Source organism: Megalobrama amblycephala, linkage group LG2, assembly GCF_018812025.1.
Source record: "Megalobrama amblycephala isolate DHTTF-2021 linkage group LG2, ASM1881202v1, whole genome shotgun sequence".
Lineage (NCBI taxonomy): Eukaryota > Metazoa > Chordata > Actinopteri > Cypriniformes > Xenocyprididae > Megalobrama > Megalobrama amblycephala.
Window position 1 is genome coordinate 18,759,706 of NC_063045.1, and position 12,245 is coordinate 18,771,950.

Sequence of the window (12,245 nt, forward strand, 5' to 3'; positions counted from 1 at the left end):
GAGTACCAGCACAGACATAAACACACAAACTCAGTTAACAATTGCAGGCCACATTATAAGTCATTTTTACCGGCCCCAAAGTATAATTTACCTCCCAAACGCAGGCCTGAGCCAAATCTCACATTTACAACCTAATTTGTTCCCATCATCCACAGATGCAGGAGCCAAAAGTCTAACATCCACAATAACCGTGTCACTCTTACGTGGCCTTTCCTCACAGCCCTTTCCGGTCCGCTTGAGCTGTGAGACGTATTCTTCTTTCTAGGACTCTGGCAGACGGGCCAAACGAGCGACGAGAGGAAGGGGAGGACTAAAGAGTGATTACACAAAGCGCGGAGAGGAGAACAGCCGTCTTTGTGAAGCGCGAGACATGAAAGGCGTTTGATACATCAACTTGTGCAGGGGAAATCTCGGCAGCTTGTTCCTGCCACTGTGCTGGGGACAGCGGGGGTGCATTGAAGCCCGCCGCAGCCATTAAAGGTTGAAATGGGAAACGCCAGGGATAACAAAGCCCTGATTTTGACAGCTTTTTTGGAGCATAAGATCCACTGATGTGTGAAATGCAAGCAATGTGCCTTTTGAACAAGAAGGGGTTTGTTGCCTGAGCTCTGGACACTGGGTGGGAGAGAAGAGGGTGTGTGTGTGTGTGTGTGTGTGTGTGTGTGTGTGTGTGTGTGTGTGTGTGTGTGTGTGTGTGTGTGTGTGTGTGTGTGTGTGTGTGTGTGTGTGTGTGTGTGTGTGTGTGTGTGTGTGTGTGTGTGTGTGTGTGTGTGTGTGTCTGAGAGAGAGAGAGAGAGAGAGAGAGAGAGAGAGAGAGGTCTAAACCAGGACAGGTTGTTTTCCAGTCTCTGTCCCTTCTGGCTAAGCATTGAAGAGAGTAAAGCTGACATCAGTAGGTGTGTATTGAACAATCTGCTTTTCAAGTTCCCACGTCAAAGGCTTTCCAGAAAAAAATGGACAGAGAAGTCTCCTAAAAGGAATTACTGCAAACACATACTGTACGCACCCTACTCTCAAAATGTTTCACTTTTTTGTATTGTATAGCTGTAGTTAAATAACATACCGCATTGACAAAAAGACCATAAAAGAAAATAAAAATGCATCATACATTCATTAAGACTAGGATCTTTATATTATATATTTGTGTGTGTGTATATATATATATATATATATATATATATATATATATATATACACACACACACACACAGAGCGCCCACCACAAATATTGGCACCTTTAGTAAATATGAGCAGAAGGCAGCTGTAAAAATAATTCTGCATTGTTTATCCTTTTGATCTTTCATTAAAACAAAATTCACAAAATTCAAACCTTTCATCGAAGTAAAACAATTGAAAGTGGGGGGAAACTCACATTATGAAATAAATGTTTTTCTCCAATACATGTTGGCCACAATTATTGGCACCCCTAGAAATTCTTATGAGTAAAATATCTCTGAAATATATTCCCATTCATATTTACATTTTTTTAGCACACCAGGGTGATCATGAACATGAAATTGACTTCTTGTTCCACAGGAGTATAAACATGTGTAAACACAAAGGCCAAATTCCCGTAATCATTCATCACAATGAGTAAAACCAAAGAATATAGTTCTGATGTGCAGCAAAAGATTGTTGAGCTTCACAAAATAGAAAATGGCTGTAAGAAAAAAGCTAACACAGTGAAAATCCCCATTTCCACTATCGGGGCAATAATTAAGTTCCAGTCAACTAAAGATGTTACAAATCTGCCTGGAAGAGGACGTGTGTCTAAATCGTCCTAATGCACTGTGAGAAGGAGAGTTTGAGTGGACAAAGACTCTCCAAGAGTCACAGCTGGAGAATTGCAGAAATTAGTTGAGTCTTGGGGTCAGAAAGTCTAAAAAAATGATCAAACAGCACCTACATCACCACAAGTTGTTCGGGAGGGTTTCAAGTAAAATTCTCCTCGCTCATCCAGAAACAATCTCCAGCATATTCAGTTGTCAGACAAGACTGGAACTTCAAACGGGACTGGTTTCTATGGCCAGATGAAACTAAAAAAAAATACGTTTTTTGGCAGCAAATCCACCAGATGGGTTTGGTGCACACATGGATAAAAAGTACCCCATGCCCATTGTTAAATATACTGCTGGATCTTTAATGTCGTGGGCCTATTTTTCTGCTGGAGGACCTAGACATGTTGTTCAGATACATGGAATCATGGATTCTATCAAATACCAACAGATAAAAAAATCAAAACCTGACCGCTTCTGCTAGAAATCCAATAATGGGCCGTGGTTGGATCTTCCATCAGGACAATAATCCAAAACAAACATCAAAACCAACACAAAAATGTGTCACTGAGCATAAAATGAAGCTTCTGCCATGGCCATCCCAGTCCCCTGACCTGAACCCTAAAGAAAATGAGTGGAGTGACCTGAAGAGAAGAAGCACCAGCATGGAGCTGGAATCTGAAGGATCTGGAGAGATTCTGCATGAAGGAATGATCTCTGATCTCTTGTCAGGTGTTCTCCAAACTCATCAGGCATTATAGATGAAGACTCAGAGCTGTTTTTCAAAAACTATTGAATAAAAGGGTGCCAATAATTGTGGCCAACGTGTTTTGGATATAAACATTTATTTCATAATGTGATTTTCCCCCCACTTTCAAATCTTTTTCTTCAATGAAAGGTTAGATTTTTTGCTAATTTTATGAATTAAAGATCAAAAGGATAAACAATGCAGATTTATTTTTTACAGTCATCTTTGATCATATTTACCAAGGGTGCCAACAATTCTGACCACCACTGTATATATATATATATATATATATATATATATTATATTATATATATATATATATATATATATATATATATATATATATATATATATATATATATATATATATATATATATATATATATATATATATATATATATATATATATATATATATATATATATATATATATATATATATATATATATATATATATATATATATATATATATATATATATATATATAGCAACAATACTGTAGAATACTCAGGTAGGCTGGGGTCAGGTACCGTTTAAATGATGCTCAACTGGTACAAAGTGTGCCAAGAAAATATTGCCCACACCATTACAGCAGCCTGAACCCTTGATAGAGGGCAGGATGGATCCAAGCTTTCATGTTGTTTAAGCTAAATTCTGACCCTAACATCTGAATGTCGCAGCAGAAATCGACTCATCAGTCCAGGTAATGTTTTTCCAATCTTCTATTGTCTAATTTTGGTGAGCTTGTGTGAATTGTAGGCTCAGTTTCCTGTTCTTAGCTGACAGGAGTGTGACCGGTGTGATCGTCTGCTGCTGTAACCCATCTGCTTCAAGGTTTGATGTGTTGTGTGTTCAGAAATGCTCTTCTGGTTATTTGAATTAGTGTGGCCTTTCTATCTGCTTGAACTGGTCTGGCCATTCTCCTCTGACCTCTGGCATCAACAAGGCATTTTCGCTCCCAAATCTGACGCTCACTGGATGTTTTCTCTTATTCTGACCATTCTCTGTAGATGGCTGTGTTTGAAAATCCCAGTAGATCAGCAGTTTCTGAAATACTCAGACCAGCCCATCTGACACCAACAACCATGCCATGTTCAAAGTCACTTAAATCACCTTTCTTCCCCATTCTGATGCTCAGTTTGAACTTCAGCAGATCGTCTTGACCATGTCTACATGCCTAAATGCATTGAGTTGCTGCCATGTGATTGGCTGATTAGATATTTGCGTTAACGTACAGTTGAACAGGTGTACCTAATAAAGTGGCCATAAATGTGTGTGAGTAAATTGAATTTCTTGGCAAAAATACAAAGGATTCATTTTTAACATGGATTAATGTACATTTCTGAAAGAGTTGTTTCTCAGTTCAGTGAGTCAGTTGATGCGTTGCTGCTCGCACTGAATCAGTCAATTTTGTTAAATCATTCAACATGATATATTCAGACACTTCTAAAAGAGACAGTTCAAAGAATCAGTGAGACCAATTCAGTTAAATTCATGAACAAATGGTTCAAAGAAAGAGAGAAAGTTCATTGAGTTTGTGAAACTGATTTAGAACCAATTCATGGTGCTCTGAACAATTAGTTCATGAATCAAACAAAGATTAGAGTCAAAAGAATGAGTTCAGTAAGTTGTTGGCTCAGTCTGGTTTTGTGAATCAGTTCACCTGATTCATTAAAAAGGTTTGACACAGAACAACGATTAATTCACAAATTAGACACCGCTATTCTAAAAAAAAAAAAAAAAAAAAAAACATTATTTGTATTAATCAAGATGATTTATTCATGACTGAAAGAGATGGTTCAATGAGTCAATGAGACTGATTCACTTGATTTAAGAACAAATTGCTCAGATCAATATGAATCATTTCTAAGATCTGAGAAAAAAAAACAAAAAACTGAACAATGAGTCAATAAGTTGTTGGTTCAGTCTGTTTCATTAACAAATTGTTCAGGCCAGTTTTGTGAGTCAGTTCACCTCAAAAGAATGATTTATTGACGCAAACTGCATTGGGTGTAACACTGCTGAATCATAGATATTAACTAAACTTGATGGTTTAGAAATTACCCATCATTTTTTTCCAAAATGCATTGACAAAACATGTAGGAGGCGCAAAAACAAACCTTATGGGCCACACTGTCTGGGACCACGGTCCTGACCACCATTCCAGTTGCCTTGCCTCCGACAATCCCAAATCCCAGGCCAGATCCATCATTCACCAGCTCGATCTCCTCCACATGTCCCCACTGATCCTGCAAAAGACACACACAGGGGACAGTTTTCAATCCCTTGTCTTGTCTTACACATTAAGAGGTCAGTGGGCATCAGTCATAATTTACTTTGAGCCACAAAACCGTCTACTTAAAGAATAAAGATCCATTCAATCACCTTTGATTGTCCAAACAGGGAGCGATTGAAGACTCAAGACCTGTGACTACATCCTGCGGCGGAGTCGTAATAGGGCAAGAAATGCTAATGAACGTGTTAACGGTGTGATCCTGCAGTGGCTGATCAATGTCAGGGTCAGGAAAGCCCACGAGAGTCTTTGTGATCTCACGTCAGCCGTGCTCCTAATCACCCAAGTCTCCTTGGGCTCATATAAATGACCTGCAATCAGTACATTTCTGTTCTCTTATTACCAGGCTGTTATCTGCCGGCTGACTACCTCTGCAATTTTCTCACTATCTAATGAAACCCCTCCTCTGCCGTTCGCCCAGTCGCTCTTTTGAAACAAAGCTTTAGACTAGCGCTCATCCCGCTGTGAGGACAAAAGAACCATTTCGGAGATAAGAAGTCCCTTTCTGAGTCCCAAAGAAACACTTGAGTCCTTTTCAGACACTAGTACTTACTCTTGTCGAAATTCACCTCTATTAAGTTCAGTGAAGAGTGGTTTGGAAGAAGGTGAACAAGAAAACAAATCTGACCGAATTTGCTTTCTTAATACACATTAGTTCAGGGGGAAAAAATTACATAAGCATTGCTCAGAACACACCTAACAATCCCACAGTAAATCTGTTGTAGGATTAAAGGGTTAGTTCACGCAAAAATGAAATTTCTGTCAATTACTCACCCTCATATCGTTCCACACCCATAAGACCTTTGTTTTTCTTCAGAACACAAATTAAAGATAGTTTTGATGAAATACAATAGGTTTTGTATCCTCCAGAGAAAGCAACGAAATTACCACAATCAAGGTCCAGAAAAGTAGTAAAGACATCGTTAAAATAGTCATCATGACTGCAGTGGTTCAACCTTAATGTTATGAAGTGACAAGAACACTTTTTGTGTGCAAAAACAAAATAAAAATAGCGACTTTATTCAACAAATTTGTCTCTCCCATCATTCTCCTACGCTATTTACGTTACAGCGCATGTCAGAATGCTGGCTCAGTATTGACCGACGCTGTTCATGGAAGTAAGTTCACGGTAATTTCGTTGCTTTCTTTGGAGGATTAAAAAACCTCTTGGAATTCATCAAAAATATCTTAATTTGTGTTCCCAAGATGAACAAAGTACTTACGGGTGTGGAACTCTTTAAAACAGCAAATAGGAATATGTTCCCCACTGTTGACCGAAACATATGAAATACAGCTAAAACAAACAGCCATTTTTCCTTCAGGCAGAAGCTTACATAACATCTATATGTTAGCCATATGATTAATCAAGTTGAAAATGGTTGTGCACATTCTTTGGGGGAAACAGTGTCATATTCTTCAAATATTACTTGAATAACAAACATGACCGCCAGCAGCCAATCAAACTTCAAAAGTTTATTACGTCAAATCTGAATTGCCGACCGTTACGAAGAATGGCAGACACTTAGATGGTGGCTTAATTAAGCTGTATATTAAATTTGGTGAGAATTGACCACAAGGTGGCGCTATAACACGATTTTTTGCTTGTAACTCTGGCTCTGTCATAGTCAAGATCAAAATGAATGTTTCTTTTGACTCAAACAAAAAACAAATGTTTTCTACCCTTTCTGACCAATGATTTTCCATGACCAGACATTCATGATTAAAGCATATGTCTTGCAATTATGCAACTTAAATTATACTTCTGCAAAGAGACTAAGAAATATGTTGCAGAAACAGCGAATTTGAATATGTTCCACACTGATGACCCAAACATAAGACATACAGCTACATATCTTTCCACAAACAGCTGTATTTCTTTTAGGCCGAAGCTTACATAAACATCTATAGATTAGCGAGCTATAATGAGAAAGCCGGAAAACATCTCCTATGGGAAAAGGCTTGGATGTTATTCCTTCAGGAGTGGGAATCCCAGAGCAGTGTCTTGCCTGCATTAAACTTTCCAATGGAGTATAATTAGGATTCAAGATATTTTCAAGGGCTTCGGAGGTCTGGGTCTACAGAGAGATAGAAGGGCAGGGGAAGTGAGGAAAAATATACCTCTGCTTCATTTGCTCCTGCTCTCCTCCATTTAAGGAACGGAGCAGTGATCCCTTGGGGTCTGAGCAATCTTAAACAGATAAATATTTTCTCAGCTTTAAACGATAAGAGAATAGATTGAAATGGAAAGGAAGGTGGGGGTCTGTTTGAATACGGGGTTAGTGAAAGGACATAATACATGCTTGCGGAGTGACGTCTTCATTGCTAAGCTTTTAAGCTGACATATGATGACTGACATTAGTAATTCTCAGACTGACAGGTATTTAAACGTAATAACAAAAAAATGTGTTTAGAGGTTTACTTAAGGGTTACCTTAAAAAATATATAAAAATATAAACAAACAATTTTTTTAACATCACCAAAATCACCAATATCACATCTTGGCAAATCTTCCTGTACCCTCCACTGCCTTCACGGTGTAGAGTAATGTTTGTAATAAAATCAATTTTATCTTCATCGCAACAAACAGCTAACAGACACTTAATCTGACTTATAAACAAGTTCAGCGACACAGACTACTTTGTTGACATCTGGTGACAGATGAAAACCAGACTTTTGCTCCATTAAACACAATCCCGAGTGAAACAGCACATGAATTAAACCAAAGTCTGGTTTCGATATGCAGGACATGGCCTTGAATTATGGATATTAAACATTTCAAATCGAAAAATAAGCATCAACAGAGCAGAAGTACACAACCTGGCTTGCAACGCAAAGACCAAATCAAAACTATTGTCGTTTTTCCAGCAAGAGGAACTCGCTTTGTGTGCACTCGCCATTAATTTGAGAAGTTTGGGGTACTTAATTAAAGTAGACGAGAGGGAAGCGTTGCGTTTATTGTTGGAGGCTTAGGTTAATGCAGTTCATCTACTGGCTGTTGGTTTTTTCCAGCCTCATTTTCTCCTCTTCTGAGTTTATTCCTTTCAATGATAGAAAGGTCTTTCGGGTGGACCCAAGAAAGTTTATGCATTTTAAATCTCCTTCTGTCTTTGGTTTAGAGACGGTCCGATTATAACAGGATGTTTTAAGGGCTTTATTTTCCTGAGGATCACATTATAATAATGGGAACAAGACAAATAAATAAGCTGAATTACTGTTTATAGCTCAGGCAGGTTAAATCAAGATGCTTAAGCAATTTGTTATAAATTCCGTGGCTAGATTTGATAATCTGTATATGTTAGTGTAACTGGTCGAAATTAAAACATCACCAATATAAACTAAGCTCAGTTTGTTAGGCCTCAGGAAATATTGGGCTTCTTAAATAGGTAAGATTAAACCATGCCAAAGCCAAAAATGACATCTGCACCTCATTAATACTTTTGAAAATGTATCTGAAATCTTACCAAAAGAAACTAAATTAGTTACTGCTAATACTAATAGTAGGTTTCTAAGTAAAAGTAGTGATGCTACTAACTTAAAGGTGCTAAAGAGGATGTTTTGTTTTATACATTTTTGCAATATTACTTGAAACTGTCTTTACTAACTGATAAAAGACTATTTATTAGGTGCACTGAAAGGAATAATATTAATATACATCATCTGTGCACGAGGTAGGGCCTTAAAAACATCAGCCAATCGTTTACGCGATCATCGCGTTAACGATTGGCCCTCTGGCTTGTCAGTCACTGCCATGACGTTCCTTGTGCGAGATGTGCGCGGCTGCACGCTCCAGTAACTTTCCACACTCTACAGGCGCCGCATGCAAAGTTTTTGTCAGGAGACAGGAGTAACAACTGCAGATTATGAGTTACCTGCAGTGAGTCCGTCATAAGGAATCCACTAACACGACATAGCGAATGCCGGTGGTAAACACTCGTGTTCCAATACTCGTGCACGAGTTTTGGGAGGCATTCCCTCAAAATGAGCTGTTGAAGGAGGGGGGCTCATTTAAAAAACTCAGTAACAGCCTTTGGTTTCTCAGTTGACGAAAAGATTCTCTGTAGCACCTTTAAAGGGTTAGTTTTCTGAAAAAATAAATGCATTTGGGCTTGAAATGACAAGAGGGAGAGTAAATAATAACATTATTGGGAGATCTAATCCTTTAAATGGTTAGTTCACCCAAAAATGAAAATGATGTCATTAATGACTCACCCTCATGTCGTTCCAAACCCTCCGTTCATCTTTGGAACACAGTTTAAGATATTTTAGATTTAGTCCGAGAGCTTTCTGTCCCTCCATTGAAAATGTATGTACGGTATACTGTCCATGTACAGAAAGGTAATAAAAACATCATCAAAGTAGTCCATGTGACATCAGTGGGTTAGTTAGAATTTGTTGAAGCATCGAAAATGCTACATTTTGGTCCAAAAATAACAAAAACTATGACTTTATTCAGCATTGTATTCTCTTCCGGGTCTGTTGTCAATCCGCGTTCACGACTCCGCAGTGACGCTGCTGACGTGTTATCTGGTGCGCCCGAGCTTCGTTTGCAGTCTGAGGGAGACGCACGCTGTAAACAAAACAACCTTCACAAACATGTCTAAGGATTTCGACACAGAGAAAGACTGGCATTTTTTTGCTCAGCCATATTTATTTAGATAACACGTCAGCAGCGTCAATGCTGAGTCGTGAACGCGGATTGACAACAGACCCGGAAGAGAAGACAATGCTGAATAAAGTCGTAGTTTTTGTTATTTTGGGACCAAAATGTATTTTCGATGCTTCAACAAATTCTAACTAACCCACTGATGTCACATGGACTACTTTGATGATGTTTTTATTACCTTTCTGGACATGGACAGTATACCGTACATACATTTTCAATGGAGGGACAGAAAGCTCTCGGACTAAATCTAAAATATCTTACACTGTGTTCTAGGGGTGTGACGAGATCTCGTGAGACTAAAGTGTGACGAGATTTCTCGTCGAGGCGAAAAGTAGTCTCGTGATGTTGCCATGACAGAGTGTTAGGATGATTAGGAAAGAATATGCCACCGCTACATTTACATTATGCCTCCACTGTCGTTTTGCTTTGTATTTAAATAAAAAAAACATTTAATTCAGTTGGATAACGGTCGCCGCCGCTCCATATTCACAGAGTACGCGCGACCTTTGAAAGTGAAAGTAAACGCGCGCGCATTCAAACGTGATTTCAATACCCCGCATTTGAAAGCGGCTCCCTGATGAATGCAAATATCTCTCAATATGAAAGCTATTTTAGGCTGGGCCGTGTAGTTGTAATCATCTCCTAGCTCTGTATCAAAGAAAAATTTGGTCTTATTTGATCTTTGAATATTGAGAGAGTGCGATTATGGTTGCACTTATTGTAAAGTGTTACCATAAAAATGAATAACAGTTTTCTCTTCTTATTATTTACTAGTACAAACAATAAGGTTTCATTTGTTAACATTAGTTAATGCACTGTGAACTATCATGAACTAACAATGAATGACTATTTTTATCAACTAACAAACAAAGATTAATAAATACTGTAGCAAATATATTGCTCGTTGTTAGTTGATGTTGGTTAATACATTAATGTTAATAAATGAGACCTTATTGTAAAGTGTTTTTTATTTATACTGTTTTATTTCTGTGATCAGTTTGTGGAGAGGAGTTCAGTTAGGAGGTCAAAAGCTGTAGAAGCTCATAATTCATGTACAGTAAGATCTGAAGAGACTGAAATCATACAGAAGAGAAGTCAGTCAGTTGAGTTAGTGGCAAAACCTTTTACAGTACTTGAGTATTGTTGTCTTTTACTGCATATGATAATTCAGTCTCAGAAAGTAGAACTGAAATGACATTCATTACAAAATGATTAGTTAAAACATTTCAAATACACCTGCAGAATATTTTTTCTAGTCATGTATTTCGCCATCTTGTCTCGTCTCGTGAACTCAATCTCGAGTCTCGTCTCGTCTCGTGAGATACTGGTCTCGTCACACCCCTACTGTGTTCCGAAGATGAATGGAGGTCTTACGGGTTTGGAACGACATGAGGGTGAGTCATTAATGACATAATTTTCATTTTTGGGTGAACTAACCCTTTAAAGGATTAGATCTCCCAATAATGTTATTATTTACTCTCCCTCTTGTCGTTTCAAGCCCAAATGCATTTATTTTTTCAGAAAACAGAAAATGCAGATGTTTTTCCCACTCAATCATAGTTTGAAGTGATCACTGGCTACAATTTGTAGTTTTCTAATCAAATATGGTGACGGTTTGACACCATGATGTTTAGTTATGAGAGAATCAATGGCATTTGATAACATCCAACAAGTGCCATGCCATATTTGATTTGAAAACTGGCAAGCTAATTTCAAAATAGCTTCCTCAACCACTAGAGAACTATGAGTGATACAAAGTCCTTGTTAAAATGTGGACAACACAATGCGGTGACATTTAAAACAGCCATACCGTCTGAATGGGCCCAGATGTGGAGAGACGGGGTTTGGCCGCAGTGTCTCGGGCCACCACCAGCTCCACTCGGTCTCTCTGTTGCTGGAGGAGAGCGATGGCCTGCTGCTGCGTCACGCTCTGATCCAGAGGAATCCCGTTAATTGCAAGAATCTGATCATTCTCCTGCAATCTTCCATCCCTGAGGATAAGAATGATCACAGTTTAACTTGTCAGTCAAAATACCTGTAATAATAAAGAACATAATTATAATTTATTTATTTATTATTTTTCATTAACCAATTTATCCAGTAAGTAATAAATAAATATTTTTAAAATGCTTTTATGACGGTTATTAAAGATTATTAATTAATATTTTTGTTATTAAAATTATTATTATTATTATTATTATTATTATTATTATCATCTTCATATTATTAACCATACTGTTATTATTATCATCATCATCTAAATAAGTTATTTTATAAAAAATATAAAAAAAAATAAACCAATAACATCAGTAAGGACTACTATTATTATTTTACTATTACTATTTTTACTATTATTACTATTATTATTATTATTCATTAACCATTTTAAAATGTTTTTATGATGATTATTATTATTAATATTATTTTTATTATTATAGCTTATTATCATCTTCTCCATATTACCCATATTGTTATTTCCCCTTTAAAGGTCCCGTTTTTCGTGTTTTTTTGAAGCTTTGATTGTGTTTATAGTGTGCAATATAACATGTGTTCATGTTTCGCGTGTAAAAAAACACAGTATTTTTCACATAATTTACTTATCTGTATACCGCTGTTTCCACTGTCATAAAAACGGGCTGATGACTTCCTTGTTCTATGAAGTCCCTCCTTCAGAAATACGTAACGAGTTCTGATTGTGCCAGCGGTTCCTGTGTTGTGATTCGACAGCAGTTTAGCGCTCCTTGCCCGGAAAGGTCACGCCTCT

General features: G+C 37.5%; 1 protein-coding gene across 8 annotated transcripts in view; it reads right to left on the reverse strand.

Annotated features, from left to right (window-relative positions):
* patj (PATJ crumbs cell polarity complex component) overlaps positions 1 to 12,245 on the reverse strand; it is a 146,260-nt gene that overhangs the window by 122,636 nt on the left and 11,379 nt on the right. For all 8 annotated transcript variants that reach the window (XM_048164691.1, XM_048164647.1, XM_048164674.1 and 5 more), the window contains exons 7-8: positions 11,292 to 11,472; positions 4,646 to 4,774 (exon numbers count right to left, since the gene is read on the reverse strand). In XM_048164691.1, coding sequence (XP_048020648.1) covers positions 4,646 to 4,774; positions 11,292 to 11,472 — 310 coding nt within the window. The remainder of the gene's footprint in view (positions 1 to 4,645; positions 4,775 to 11,291; positions 11,473 to 12,245) is intronic.